Here is a 12,592-nt window from a genome sequence, read left to right as displayed (position 1 = left end):
GTCAATTTTATACGGCTAATAGGATCAAAGCATTACGAAAAATAATTATCCTCCTACTAATATTTTATTTAAGATATAGTTTACAAAAGGAAGCAGACAGAACACAAGACTCAGGAAGTCTTCCATGTGAAGCCCCCGCCGCCGCCGCGTTTTTCTTCCCCTTTTTTTTCTTCGTCTTCTTCCTACATGCGTTGGAAACTGACGTCGCGAACGGGCAAAGACGCGGCCAAATTATTACTACTTCGATTTCCATAAATGGAAAGAAACAACCACATGCGCCGTTGTGGGGCCTACGACATCGACTTTCCAAAGATGGAATAGTTATCCTAGTTGTCGCCTGTCGGCATAGTTAATATCCATATCAAACCTCCCTTGCTGCTTGCTTGCTTGCTTGCTTGCCTTCTCTTTTAGTATAAGAACAATACATAGGTCATAGGCCCAACCGTTAATTAGCACAATAGTTAGGTAGGTCGTTAGCATATATATATATATCTAATTATTCAACTTATAAATAATTTTATTATTCGACCTATAATCTAAGTACTTTTGAATTATTAAATAAAATTAAAAATGTTCCATTTTAATTGTATATTAATTTTAATTAAAATAATAATTACCTCAATTGGCACCCTTTTCGATAAAAGAACCACCACCAATTTCGCCGAGACAGAGGTTAGGAGTTTAAAAAAGAAAACCGAGGAACATAAAGCTGACGCTGCTATTACTCAATACCAGCTGGTCTCTTCCTCCTGACGGAGATCCCCTCCGTTCGTAACTTTACACACTTGGTGCGTCCTTGTACGTGGCAGTTTCCCCCTGGTGTTCTGGTTGCGACGGGGAACTGAATAGCTGAAATCCCTGCAGCCTTGGCTTTACGCGATCTTCTGCTTCTCTCTTCCTTCCTCTAACACTACTGGCCATTGCGCTCTCTCTCTCTCTCTCTCTCTCTCGAAACGCTCTCGCTCCCTCCGTCTTCTCATCTCTCCGTTTCAAACCCGAGCTCGAGACATAAACCCTAGTTCTCCGCTGCCATGGAGGAGCCGCTGAGCTCAGGCCTCGGGAGCCGCGTCGACGCCGTAGCCGGCGGCGGGGCGGTGGACTACGCGGACATCTTTGGCGGGCTCACGAGCTCCTCCTGCACCGTTCCCGTGCTGGAAATCTCGCCGCCCGTCGACGCCGTAGTGCCGGGTTTCGACTACATGGAGATCTTCGGCGGCGGATTCGACGGTGGGGGATTTGCTGCTTTCTACGAGGAGTTGGTGGCGGAGTCGAGGAGATTGGAAGAGGGTGAATCTTCTTGTGGCAGGTGATAGTTTTTCTTCTTATCTTAGTAGAGAAAAATAGTTATTGAAGTAGTTTCTCTGAGTTAAATGCTCTGATTTGAGAGCAGAGTATCTCACAACAATGGTGAGAATAGGGAGTACTCTATGTTTATCTAAAGCAATGAGAACTTATTCCATTACTTCAACATCACATAAACCATCGAGGATGAGATTTGGATAGATTGGCTGATGCTTTTTTCCTATAAGAAGCCTGTTACCTTACCATCTTCTCTAAAATCGCAGTTGCTAGAGAATGAAAGGTTCAATCCCTTCTATCCGAAGGTTTCCCCCTTCAAGTCTGGGCCTCATGCTCAGAACCGTAATCGAATCTTAAGTTGTCAGAGGACACAGTTTTAATCTTCTATATTTTACCATAATTCAGTTTTTCTTTTACCTCATAAATGTCTTTTTTTCAAGAATGATTTTTTGGACATGTCTAAACTCTGCATGGTCTGGAAAGGGGGATTGGCTGGTGATGGATGCCTTGAATGTTACAACTAGATGTGACATCATGTTGGCAAAAGCAATATAAGATTTTTCTTAGAAGAACAAAGGTTGTAGATGATAGCAAGATCATCATTACTGCCACCAATAACAATTTCAAATTGAGTCACTTTTTATACTTCATACTACATGCTTTCTTGGTATACATCTCATAACACTTTGACCTATCATTTATGGAAAAAAGAAGAAGAAAAAGCTCTAAATTCTTTGTTTCTCTCACACTTCTACTTACCAAGATTTAGTTTTTAGACCTTAATTTTTTTTTTTCTTTTGTTCTTTTGAGGTTGTTTATAGGATTAGTGAAGAAACGTTCCCCTACCACAAAGCAACAGAGGCTTCTGAACTTCCTTATGAAGTGCTGGGTGGAAATACCACTGCATGTTCAGAAGCAGATCAGATATCTTCGACTTCCTTTCTCTCAAACAAGGGATTATATCTGCATGGTGTGGAATATCACAAGAAAGAACCAGTAAGCGAGGTAAATGGTATCGATTGGAAAGGACAAGCAGCTGAAATTCATGCTATTCCTAAACAAGTATCCGAGGCTAATGGTTGCTCATTGCCAAATTTAGAATGCAATAATCCATCAGATCTGCCCTCAAATGATCTGTGCATCAGTGGAGATTTTGCTACTAGGAAAGAACGAGAAGAAAATGGAAAAATTCTTTCATTATCCTCTAAAGGTGACAGAAGAAATGGTTTTGAAAATAATGAAGAAAGTAAAAACAGAGTGGTCAGTGAAACTCTTGCGATAGAAGAAAGACCTGCACCAGATGTCAGTATTCAGATGCAGCCTTTGAAAATGCCACCAACATCAAAACCACAATTTAAAGTAATTAAAGAGCAGGAAATTGCAAAAACAAAGATATCCAGAAATCATAAATTTGAATTGGAAGGGGATTTGCGTGAACCTACTATTAAACACCAAAGTCAGTGTGCCCAGCAAGTTTATAAACATAATGCACACCAGGAATCTGTCCGAAAATGCTCGAACCATTTCCTTGATGTGGAGATGGATGCTACCTCAGCCGCTGCTGCCGTGAAAAAAGCAATGGAACAAGCTCAAGATAGGTTAAATAGTGCAAAAGAGTTCATGGAACGAAAACATAGCCTCTTCCAAAGCAGCAGAAAGATTAGGTGCCATGTTGAGAAGAAGGAGAATAGGGTGATAGGGAAAGTAAAATGCGGCAAAGAAGACATGACTCAAATAACAGCTGTAAATGCACAAGAACCTAGGAAATCCATAATAGCTCCTAGTGATGACGAGAAGGAAACGAGTATGGTGGACAGTAAAATCTCGCAAGGAAAAGAGACTTTACTGTTTCAATCATCAGAGATTAATGGTAAACAAGAATTAAAGAGATTCAGAGAAAAATCAAAATCAAAGACCAGAGAGGAGGAAGAAAATGATTGTAATGTAACTGAAGAATGTAAAAGAGTTAAAGAGATTTTTGATCAGGAATGCTTCGCTAATAAATCTAAAGTAATTCTGAAGGATCCTGGTGAAACTGAAAATGAAAGTAAAGCTGCAGAAATGACAGATGAAAAGAATATGAGTTTCTTCGTAATTAATGAGTCTGGTGGATGTGTTTTTGATGCTAGAGAGCATGCAACTTCTGTCGTGATTGATAGCCGGGAAGAATTTAAGAAGATGCTCGATGCATCTGCAGGGGTTTGTATGCCAGAAGAACATAATAACACCCTTGATGTATCTCCAGAGGTTCATGTGCAGGAGCGAAACAAAGTTAAGAGAGAAAAGTCCCTTGATATTTATCTGCAAGAAGAGACTGACGAGACGTTCAGACTGAGCGATGAACTTCATGTCTGTGCAGCTGAACAAAATTCAAATGCAGCTCAGGGATCTTTCACAGGAAAAGAAAAGGTTTGGACATCTGAAGCTTCTGAGAAATCTTGTAAGCTCGAAGAATTTTACCTGAGAAAAGAGGAAGAAAAGACTCCTTTTGCTGGTAAAAAGGATGGTGAATGCATAGATAATCTGAATGCAACTTTTGCACAGCTTGAATTTGACGAAAATGAGAAGATGCTGCTGTCTAACAAGTCAGGGAAGCAAGATGAAAGCAATAGAGAATTTGAAGTGTCCAATGAATCATGCTTGTACGAAGTGAGGGAAAACATAAAAGAAGCTCAAGAGACTTGTGCCTTTGAAGAAAGTGAGAAGATAGAAGAACTGTCTAATTCCTATTTTTCTGACCTAAATGACTATAAAGTTAAAAAAACAACTGATGTGAGGCTTGAGCAGGAAGAGCTCAAGGAGTCAAAGGAGATTGAAGGAACAAGCTGTCAGCTGAAAGTTGAGAAGAAGAAAGGACTCAAACTAGCAGAGGGAGCTCTAGGAGATACAAAGAATGAAAATAGTGTGGAAGATTCAAATGAGGTCTGTCAGCTAGATTGCATTGAGAAATGGACAAGGGTAACTGAACTCCTCCGTCAGCATTCTGAGAAGAAACTAAATGCAAGAAATGAGCAGGAAGATTCAGAGCATATGCTGACAGAAGGGTGTCAAGATACTGATTATGCGGAAACAACTGGGGCAAGTTTTTGTACAAAGAAGGATAACAAGGAAGTGAATCTGAGCCAAGCTGTTGGAGAGGGATTTGAAAAATGCTGCTCTGAGTCTGTTGCAACTCTGTTGGAAAAGAAACGGAATGAACCAACTGTAAATGCAACAGAGGTATGCTTCACCACATCAGCTGCAAAGACTACCTCACATAGTCAGAAAGAAGATGAGATAGGAAATAAGGGAAGAACAGACAAAGACAGTGAAAAGGAGAAGGAGCTGATGAGAAAGCTAGAGGAGGAGAAAGAGAGGGAAAGGGAACGAGAAAAGGACCGTCTTGCTGTCGAAAGGGTAACAAACCAAGCTCGTGAAAGGGCAATTCCTGAACCTGGGAAAAGAGCAGAAAGGAGTAAATTGTTAGATGAAACGGTGAAGAAACATGGCAGAGTGAAGACAGAATGTGCTTCAGTTGCGAGAGGAACTTCAGAGGCTTGGGAGCAAGATGCTTTGGGAGTAAAAGGATGCACAGAGAAATCAACCTTCTCTTACAGCAGTATGGCAAGGAAAGATGGTGAGGCAGAAGGGTTCTTTAGGACAAATGATAAGGAAAATAGTAAAATAATGCTAAATCCCAATGTAAGTAGTGAATAAGATACTGTTTAGCCTTATCCCTTATGTTTTGTACACACATTTTGAATTAATGAATATTTGCAGGGTATGCCTGATGCTTCAAAGGATCGGCAGAGTCATACTTCTTTTCAGAGATATTCTGGTCCACCTAATCATGGTAAGATACTATTCTTTTAATATATTTGCAAAAAAAATTCAAACTGTATTTGCCGTTGTACTTTAAGAAACCTTCTTCTCTTATTTTGCATATGAAATACAAATGGATATCTGAAGGCCCTAGATTTGACGGCAATTCAGCTTTAAGGTGTAAAGCAAGGTTAGAGAGGCATCAGCAAATAGTGGAGCGGGCGGTAGGTGTTTGAAGTTTATTGTGGTTCTTTGAATAAATGCCCTTTCACTGGATCTTTTTTCCACTGCATCACTTTGACAGTCTTAAACCATGTGTTCAGGCAAAAGCTCTTGCAGAGAAGAATATGCGTGACATCCTTTCTCAAAGAGAGCAAGCAGAGAAAAATGTAAGATATAAGTCATGAGTTTTTATTTGCCTTTAGTAATATAGTGTTTTCCCCATCTGAATATTCTTAACCTATTTGTGCTACAGAGATTAGCGGAATCTCTTGATACTGATGTCAGAAGATGGGCAAATGGAAAGGAAGGGAACTTGCGAGCGCTGCTGTCCACGCTTCAATATGTATGATGCTTTTGTCAAATTTTATACTAACTGCAACATCGAAATGTGGTTGCTTCTAGGCATATTATATAACCTGACAGTTTTTTCCAAAGTCATTGCATTAGACAATTTTAGGAGAATGAGCATAGGGTATTAGGGTGTTTCATTGATAATCATTTCCTGACCTAGTAGATAGATTGATAATGTTCAATAGGGACCAATATTGTTCAATAAATCCTGGTACTTGTAGCTGAAATCACTAGATGCATGGTTTTATTGCCGTCATAGCCATGCTGAATATAAGGTATAGTTATCCAAAATGACATGTACATCAGTTTAACCAACTGCACAACCAGTGAGGGCAATCTCCTTCTTGTTATTGTTTTCAATTTTGATATAGTCTAAATAGCCATGTCAATTTTCCAAAGTTGAGATTTTCTACTGCGTTCAAAACTTAGATTAACAGGTTATCAGAAAAAGTCTGCATTTTAGGCTTATTTTTCTTTTCTTTTCATGATATCTTTTCAGCTATTCTTTTCCCCTATGGTTCTGCAGGAGTAAGATCAATTCATAATTTCATATTAAGCCATATCAATGTTGCTTGTTCTCTATGTGGGCACAGGAATTATATTTTTACATCTAGAAATAGTTTAGCAAATTCTTTGGTAATCAGCACTGTTGGTCAACTTCGGACAATTAATGTTCACTTGCTGATTGTATTTGCAGATTCTTGGGCCTGAGGTTGGCTGGGAACCAATTTCACTGACAGAGGTTATAACAGCTACTGCCATAAAGAAAGCATACAGAAAGGCTACTTTATGTGTCCATCCTGACAAATTGCAGCAAAGGGGTGCAAACGTTCAACAGAAATACATATGTGAGAAGGTGTTTTATCTCCTTCAGGTGTGCACCATGTTTCACACACTTATCGTTTATCTGTTCCTATCACTGGGATTAATCTTCGCAAATAAATTTCTTTGAAATAAAAATCCTCTTCTAATAGTTTGATTAATGCTAGCTTCAATCAGATAATATGATAGACATTCCTGATTTTAGTGAATGGCAAAATTTAAGTTTGATCTGAGATTATAATGGTTCTTAATAAAAATGAAGCACTAATTAGACTAACGACCCAGTAGAGTGATTCAATTTATTCTATTCCTTGGTGTTGTTGCAAGGCTTGATTATCTGAGTCTTCATGTCTGGTCTCTACAGACTTTACAATGCTAATTAGGTTGCAAGTAGTCAAATTTTTTAATCTTGAACAAGTACAATGGTGAACTACTCCAAGAACATTCAAAACTACTCAGATCTCAAGTTGCTTCTTTTAAAATGTGAGTGAACAAATGTTTGATACCAAGATTGTCCTTCTAATGCATTATAGTCAGAATGTTGGATACTAGGAGGTTAGGCATGCAACGTAGTTGAGGTGTTTAAAACATTTTTGAATTTAATTTACATCCTTTTAAATTTTAAATTCAAGCGATTGTGACTTAAAAGTAAGTTTATCACATTAAGTTTTACTGCATCTGTTGCTCTCGGATTTGGGTCACTGAGTACAAACTTAAAGCCCTTCTCTCAATCTATGTAAATTTTCTGTTTGCAGGACGCGTGGAACAAATTCAACTCTGAACAGCGATAACAGGGCAGCTCACCGTCAACTGCTTGCACCTCCGGTAGCTTTATATCTCATGCATGCTATATATTTTCTTGAATTAATTTCAACTCTATTTATATGTGCACACATGCACCACAACCAGTGTTTCAACCCTTCCATTCAAGAGCATTTCCACTAGTGCCACCAAATGTACTATCGAATGCAGTTGATGACTTCGAATTGAAACTATGGAATTTGCAAAACATTCCTGAGAATGCTAGAGATTGTAACTGTAAATATAGTTTAATTAACACCCAACTCCTTTCCTATCTAATAGATATCCACATTTTTCGGTTGAGAATGACATTCACTAGTTTGGTAATGGCTGCAATCTTTGCAAGTTAAGAGCTTCCTCATTACAATATGAACTATGCACAGGTAATTGATGAACACTGGGTACAAGCATATGCATTTATTTCCAATGGAAGGGCTTCCAGAATCTCAGATTTTTTTTCTCTCACACCTTCCAATTAATAAAAACTTCAGAGTAGTTTCTGCTGTGAATTAAAAAGCTAATTAACACCCAACTCCTTTCTTATCTAATAGATATCCACATTTTTCGGTTGAGAATGACATTCACTAGTTTGATACTGGCTGCAATCTTTGCAAGTTAAGAGCTTCCTCGTTACAATATGAACTATGCACAGGTAATTGATGAACACTGGGTACAAGCATATGCATTTATTTCCAATGGAAGGGCTTCCAGAATCTCAGATTTTTGTTCTCTCACACCTTTCAATTAATAAAAACTTCAGACTAGTTTCTACAAACTCATTATATAATGCTTTCAAGAGTAGAAGAATTCTGTTGGATGTATTCATTCAGTTATATGTCATAGGCATTTATTATAGTTCATCCTTAAGCCAGTTACGGATCACGTAAAGTAAGAAGGCTGCACAGAATGCTACTGAACCAAAAACCACCAGAATCCTAACCCAAACAGATGAAATGAATGCTCCCCATACAAATGAATTCCAGAGCCAAAACCATGTAATACCACAGGTTGATCCCAGCACAGCTCCAACAAGGATTTGGCTGATGGTATGGAGCTGCTGCGATACCCGCAACCACGACTGCAAAAAAAAACACCAAAAAGGGCAAATTAGGAGTAAAGCAAGAAACATATGGAGATCAGTTATGACTTTGTTCTTAGTTCTTACAGTTCAGAATCTCGCTTGCTTAAAGGATGTATCACAAAAAAAACTCATTTTGTAGATATACAGTAAATGGCACTAAAATAGGTTAAATAATTGTAAAAGGTGATGATGGAGATGTGTATACAATGACTACTGAAATGCAGAAAAAAATAATCTAGCATTATAGTTGCAAAATATAAATGTGAAGAATCACAAAACATTCCAGAAATGTCTCTTTGCTTCAGTCTTCATGGATGGTTACTCCATCTTTGATAGGATCATAGTTGTCAAAAACGATAATGCTCAGTTATCAAACTATTTATTCTTGGCTAAGTGCTTACTTTCCCTCTAATTCTACTAGTACTGCATTACAACTAATTGATTCACCTCTACTAATTAGACTGATGTTTGCTAAGAATAACTTTCTTATCCAATATAAAGAATGATTCTCTTCTTATTTCATAAACTAAGATTGCTTATGCTTTCCTCGAAACAAAAAGTAAGATCGCTTATCTTGAAGCATGGATAAACATCAAAATTGGGACTCAAATTTACTGTATCTAATATCCTGATATTCTCCTTTTCTCTTAATAATAATCTGGAAATTAACATTTTTCTTCAGCTCTACTTAGTGCTAGCATATCTTTCCTAACTAGCTACTTGCAAGTTAACTTTGGTCTGCCCCACCTCAAGTCACCTTAAATTTATAAGCATCTTTCTTGTAAAGGGCATCTTTCTGGCAGCCATCACCCATATGAAATAAATGCTGAATGAAACAAGAATCTTGGAACAAAAATGATAATCAACAATAGTAAAATCACAAATAGGGTGGGGGTGCACAAATCAGTTAACAACCAAAGACCTTTTTCTACCAGATATAGTGAGATTATATATGCAGTGAGTTATCCAGTGAAAAGCTCTTACAAGATAGGAACCGCATGCCAGGATAGCAGTCCCAAGCATCACTGTGAAAATATTTACTCCCAGCCAATGAACCACTGTATCACACAAGAAAAAGAAATAATGTATCATCATTTTTTCGTCTTCTTTGAGATAGAAATATTGCATGTTAACCATAATAAAAAGACATATTCTTAAAGAAAGAAATAACAGGATTGCAGTGACCAGAGGTGGTGAAATGAATAACTAACCAAGAAATTATACTTATCCATTATAAATGTCTTGCGAAAATGAATATACATAGCTACATTTCAATTATCTCACCAGTATTATATGTATCCATCAAAGTTGGATAAACATTTCAATTATCAACTTTTTTTTTTATTGAACATCTTGTTGCACTCTTTACCTTATTTCTCAACCTACCGCTTAATATGAACATTTACTCATGAAGTCCCGTAGCATGATAATTCTTTATGGGAAAAATCATATTCATCAGGGTGAACACCTTTCTTTGCGCTTTCCTTCTGGACTAACTGGCGTAAGTGTAACTAGATACCAGGCCAACTCGTCATCCAAAGATGTCAAACATTCCTTGATGTAAACATTTTTTGTGTTATTTATTGGAGCTTTAGATAAATGCTCCCAAAAATTTCCATGTACATGATCCAAAAATATGACCAATTGTGAAGAAGTCTTGACCGGTCGAAAGTTCTCTCCAAATATCTCCAATCCAAATAGGTCAAGAGAAGATGAAAGTCAAAACTAAAAGCAGATAAATATTATTCTAGGATCGAGTACAAATTTTGTTAGGCTATATGAAAGTCTCTAGTGTTTAAATGCCTGACTTCACTAATCATTTAAAACTACCTAGCAGTTTAGCTTTGTCTTGCTTCTCACATACTAATTGGATCATCAAGAAATCATTAATCCATGGTTGCACTACAATAGACCTAATATTATATTATCCAGAGAACCAAATAGGATGCGCACAAAAGATTGATTGATGTGGGTATTTGTATGTGAAAGATATTTCAATATGCCAATAAGGATATTACTTATTCAGATGAGGGGATAGTGATACCTTTTGGCATAGCATGAAATGCTCATGATGTGCATATAACATGTGCAACAGAAGGTAGTGCTTCCTTTTGACAGAGCATAAGATAGATAATATGAAAACAACATATTGAACTTAGATACAATAAAAGTAGCAACTCCCTGAAGCTTACATGAAAGAATTGCAAATGCCGCTGCATAGAAGATGGATTGTGCATGTGATGATGGCATTCCAGGATCAGATCTCAGAGCAGACGCAGGCCTTTGGTGATTGATTATCTGCTTCAAAGTAATTGAAAGCCATGAATTTACGACCGACCCCATTGCAGCCCACAAGACTTCAGCATCGTGCTTCCAGAGAATGACAATGCCAAACAGAGCAGCCACTACCCACTTGCTCTGGTAATAGCAAAAACAGAAACAGGACTTATGAAATAATGTAATAAGGATAAATTTCCCAAGTGATAGACAATCCAATTTATAATTCACAACAAGTTCACTGTACAACACGCCAGATGGAAATATTTGTAAGAGGAGGTAACCGCTAAGGAATGACAAAATAGAAGTAAATTTTCAGAAAGAAAGTATATCGAATAAGACCTAAATTTTGAGCCTGAGATAATACCAGAATTTATATTTAGAAGTAAGATAGAAGTCTTAAGGATGTTCCTATTAAAATTTTGCTTTTCTCTGGCCAACACTTTCAGGACAACACATAAGTTGTATGACCTTCCCCTCGTATAATTATCTTGTTCTCAATGTCATAGTAGAAGTTTTCAGTTACAAAGAAGGGAAAACTTCAGGAACGATAGGTCTTGAATCAATGACCAAAGTCCAAGTGCGGTTGATCAAAAGTTGGTCGAAATGTCATTTGGCATTGCCACCAGACTTGGACGTCAATGATTGAAATATGATTCTAGTCAAATAAAATGCTAGATAATTGACTTCCTCACAACTTATGATGCATATAGTTTTCTTTCTTCAGTAAAGTAAGAATGAGAACTAAAAATAGATAGTGTCATTTAGAATGGTTTTTACCCTGCAAAAGTTCCTGGCTCAGACCTATTCACTGCCGCTAGATCGTAAGTGGAAGGCAGAAGACTATGGCATATAGGAATTGATAGAACTGATCTCAAATTGATGGAAATAGCAAAATAATATCTGTCTATTATTAAAGACGATACACTAATTATTCCACTTCAAGGTTAAAAACACTAAAACCATGAAGCCGGACACAAGATTGTGTATCCCATATGAAGAATCGTGAACTTAAGTTTGAGAAAAGAAAAACGAAAAGATCTCATGATTCAAAAAGTGAGAGAGCAAAAGGCTTTGCTACCATTCGATTTAGAGTTGATTCAACATCAACCCACGCCGGCTTCCAACTCGAATGCGACGACCCATTTCCCAGGACTGCATCCGCTTCTCCGGAACCATCAACTTGGAAACGACCACCACTCCCAAAAGTACCAACACTGACCACTTCCGCCATATCCCTCGAATCGGAAGCTCTCAAACTTCTACCAAGACGGAAATTGGACACGGACCCAGGTACCAAAATCAGATTTTTCAAAGTGGGCAGCCGATGAAACGAGCTGAGCTCGTGAGATTTGACGGGTGGGGCGTTGAGAGCTGATGGCATAATGCTAAAGAGCATCTTTTGGCAGTCGAAGAACCTTCCTCGGTTCCAAGGGGCTTAAAAGGGTAGGGAAGAGAACAGAAGAGCATCTCTATAGAGAGAAGAGATCGAAGAATAGTTTCTAAATAAAAAATTCTGGTCCCCAATGGTTGGTTAGAAATGGCAGATCGAAGTAGAGGACATCGCGAAAGGAGACGAAGCAAACAAAAGGTCGCGTACCTTCGAGAGACAAAGACCCCCCCTCCCTCGAGAGAATAGCATTTCTGTGGATTCTATATGTGTGTGTGTGTGTGTGTGAATTTTCATTAAAAAATTATTAAAAACACCCTATTTTTATTATTATTTAGAAATAAAAATCCAAACTGTTGTGCCTATTTCACGTAAACCCTCTCATTAATTTTTTTTTAATATAAATAACCTTTAAAGTATCTCTTTCATTAATTATCCATTAGATTTCTTAATAAAAAGAATATGTGAGTGTCAAGTGATTAATTTTTAGACTTTATATAGACTATTTTATTATTATTTTAAAGAAAAAGAAGAGAACTTATACGATC

General features: G+C 37.6%; 2 protein-coding genes across 2 annotated transcripts; one reads left to right on the top strand and one right to left on the bottom strand.

Moving 5' to 3' along the window:
- The first annotated feature begins 797 nt into the window (after positions 1 to 797).
- Positions 798 to 7,605, top strand: LOC140764992 (uncharacterized). Its single transcript, XM_073103892.1, has 8 exons — positions 798 to 1,306; positions 2,121 to 4,980; positions 5,059 to 5,131; positions 5,248 to 5,324; positions 5,424 to 5,489; positions 5,576 to 5,665; positions 6,371 to 6,547; positions 7,251 to 7,605. The coding sequence occupies exons 1-8, from the start codon at positions 1,032 to 1,034 to the stop codon at positions 7,284 to 7,286; spliced, it is 3,654 nt and encodes a 1,217-aa protein (XP_072959993.1). The 5' UTR covers positions 798 to 1,031; the 3' UTR covers positions 7,287 to 7,605.
- A 221-nt stretch (positions 7,606 to 7,826) lies between these two features.
- On the bottom strand, positions 7,827 to 12,270 carry LOC140764993 (lipid phosphate phosphatase epsilon 2, chloroplastic-like). The gene is made up of 4 exons (XM_073103893.1): positions 11,736 to 12,270; positions 10,570 to 10,795; positions 9,362 to 9,435; positions 7,827 to 8,374 (listed from the first exon to the last, which is right to left on the bottom strand). The coding sequence occupies exons 1-4, from the start codon at positions 12,051 to 12,053 to the stop codon at positions 8,147 to 8,149; spliced, it is 846 nt and encodes a 281-aa protein (XP_072959994.1). The 5' UTR covers positions 12,054 to 12,270; the 3' UTR covers positions 7,827 to 8,146.
- Between the last annotated feature and the right edge of the window lie 322 nt (positions 12,271 to 12,592).

Source organism: Typha angustifolia, chromosome 8, assembly GCF_048772165.1.
Source record: "Typha angustifolia cultivar Huaian chromosome 8, ASM4877216v1, whole genome shotgun sequence".
Lineage (NCBI taxonomy): Eukaryota > Viridiplantae > Streptophyta > Magnoliopsida > Poales > Typhaceae > Typha > Typha angustifolia.
Note: the sequence above shows the minus strand (reverse complement) of the source record. Positions and strands in the feature narration are given on the sequence as shown.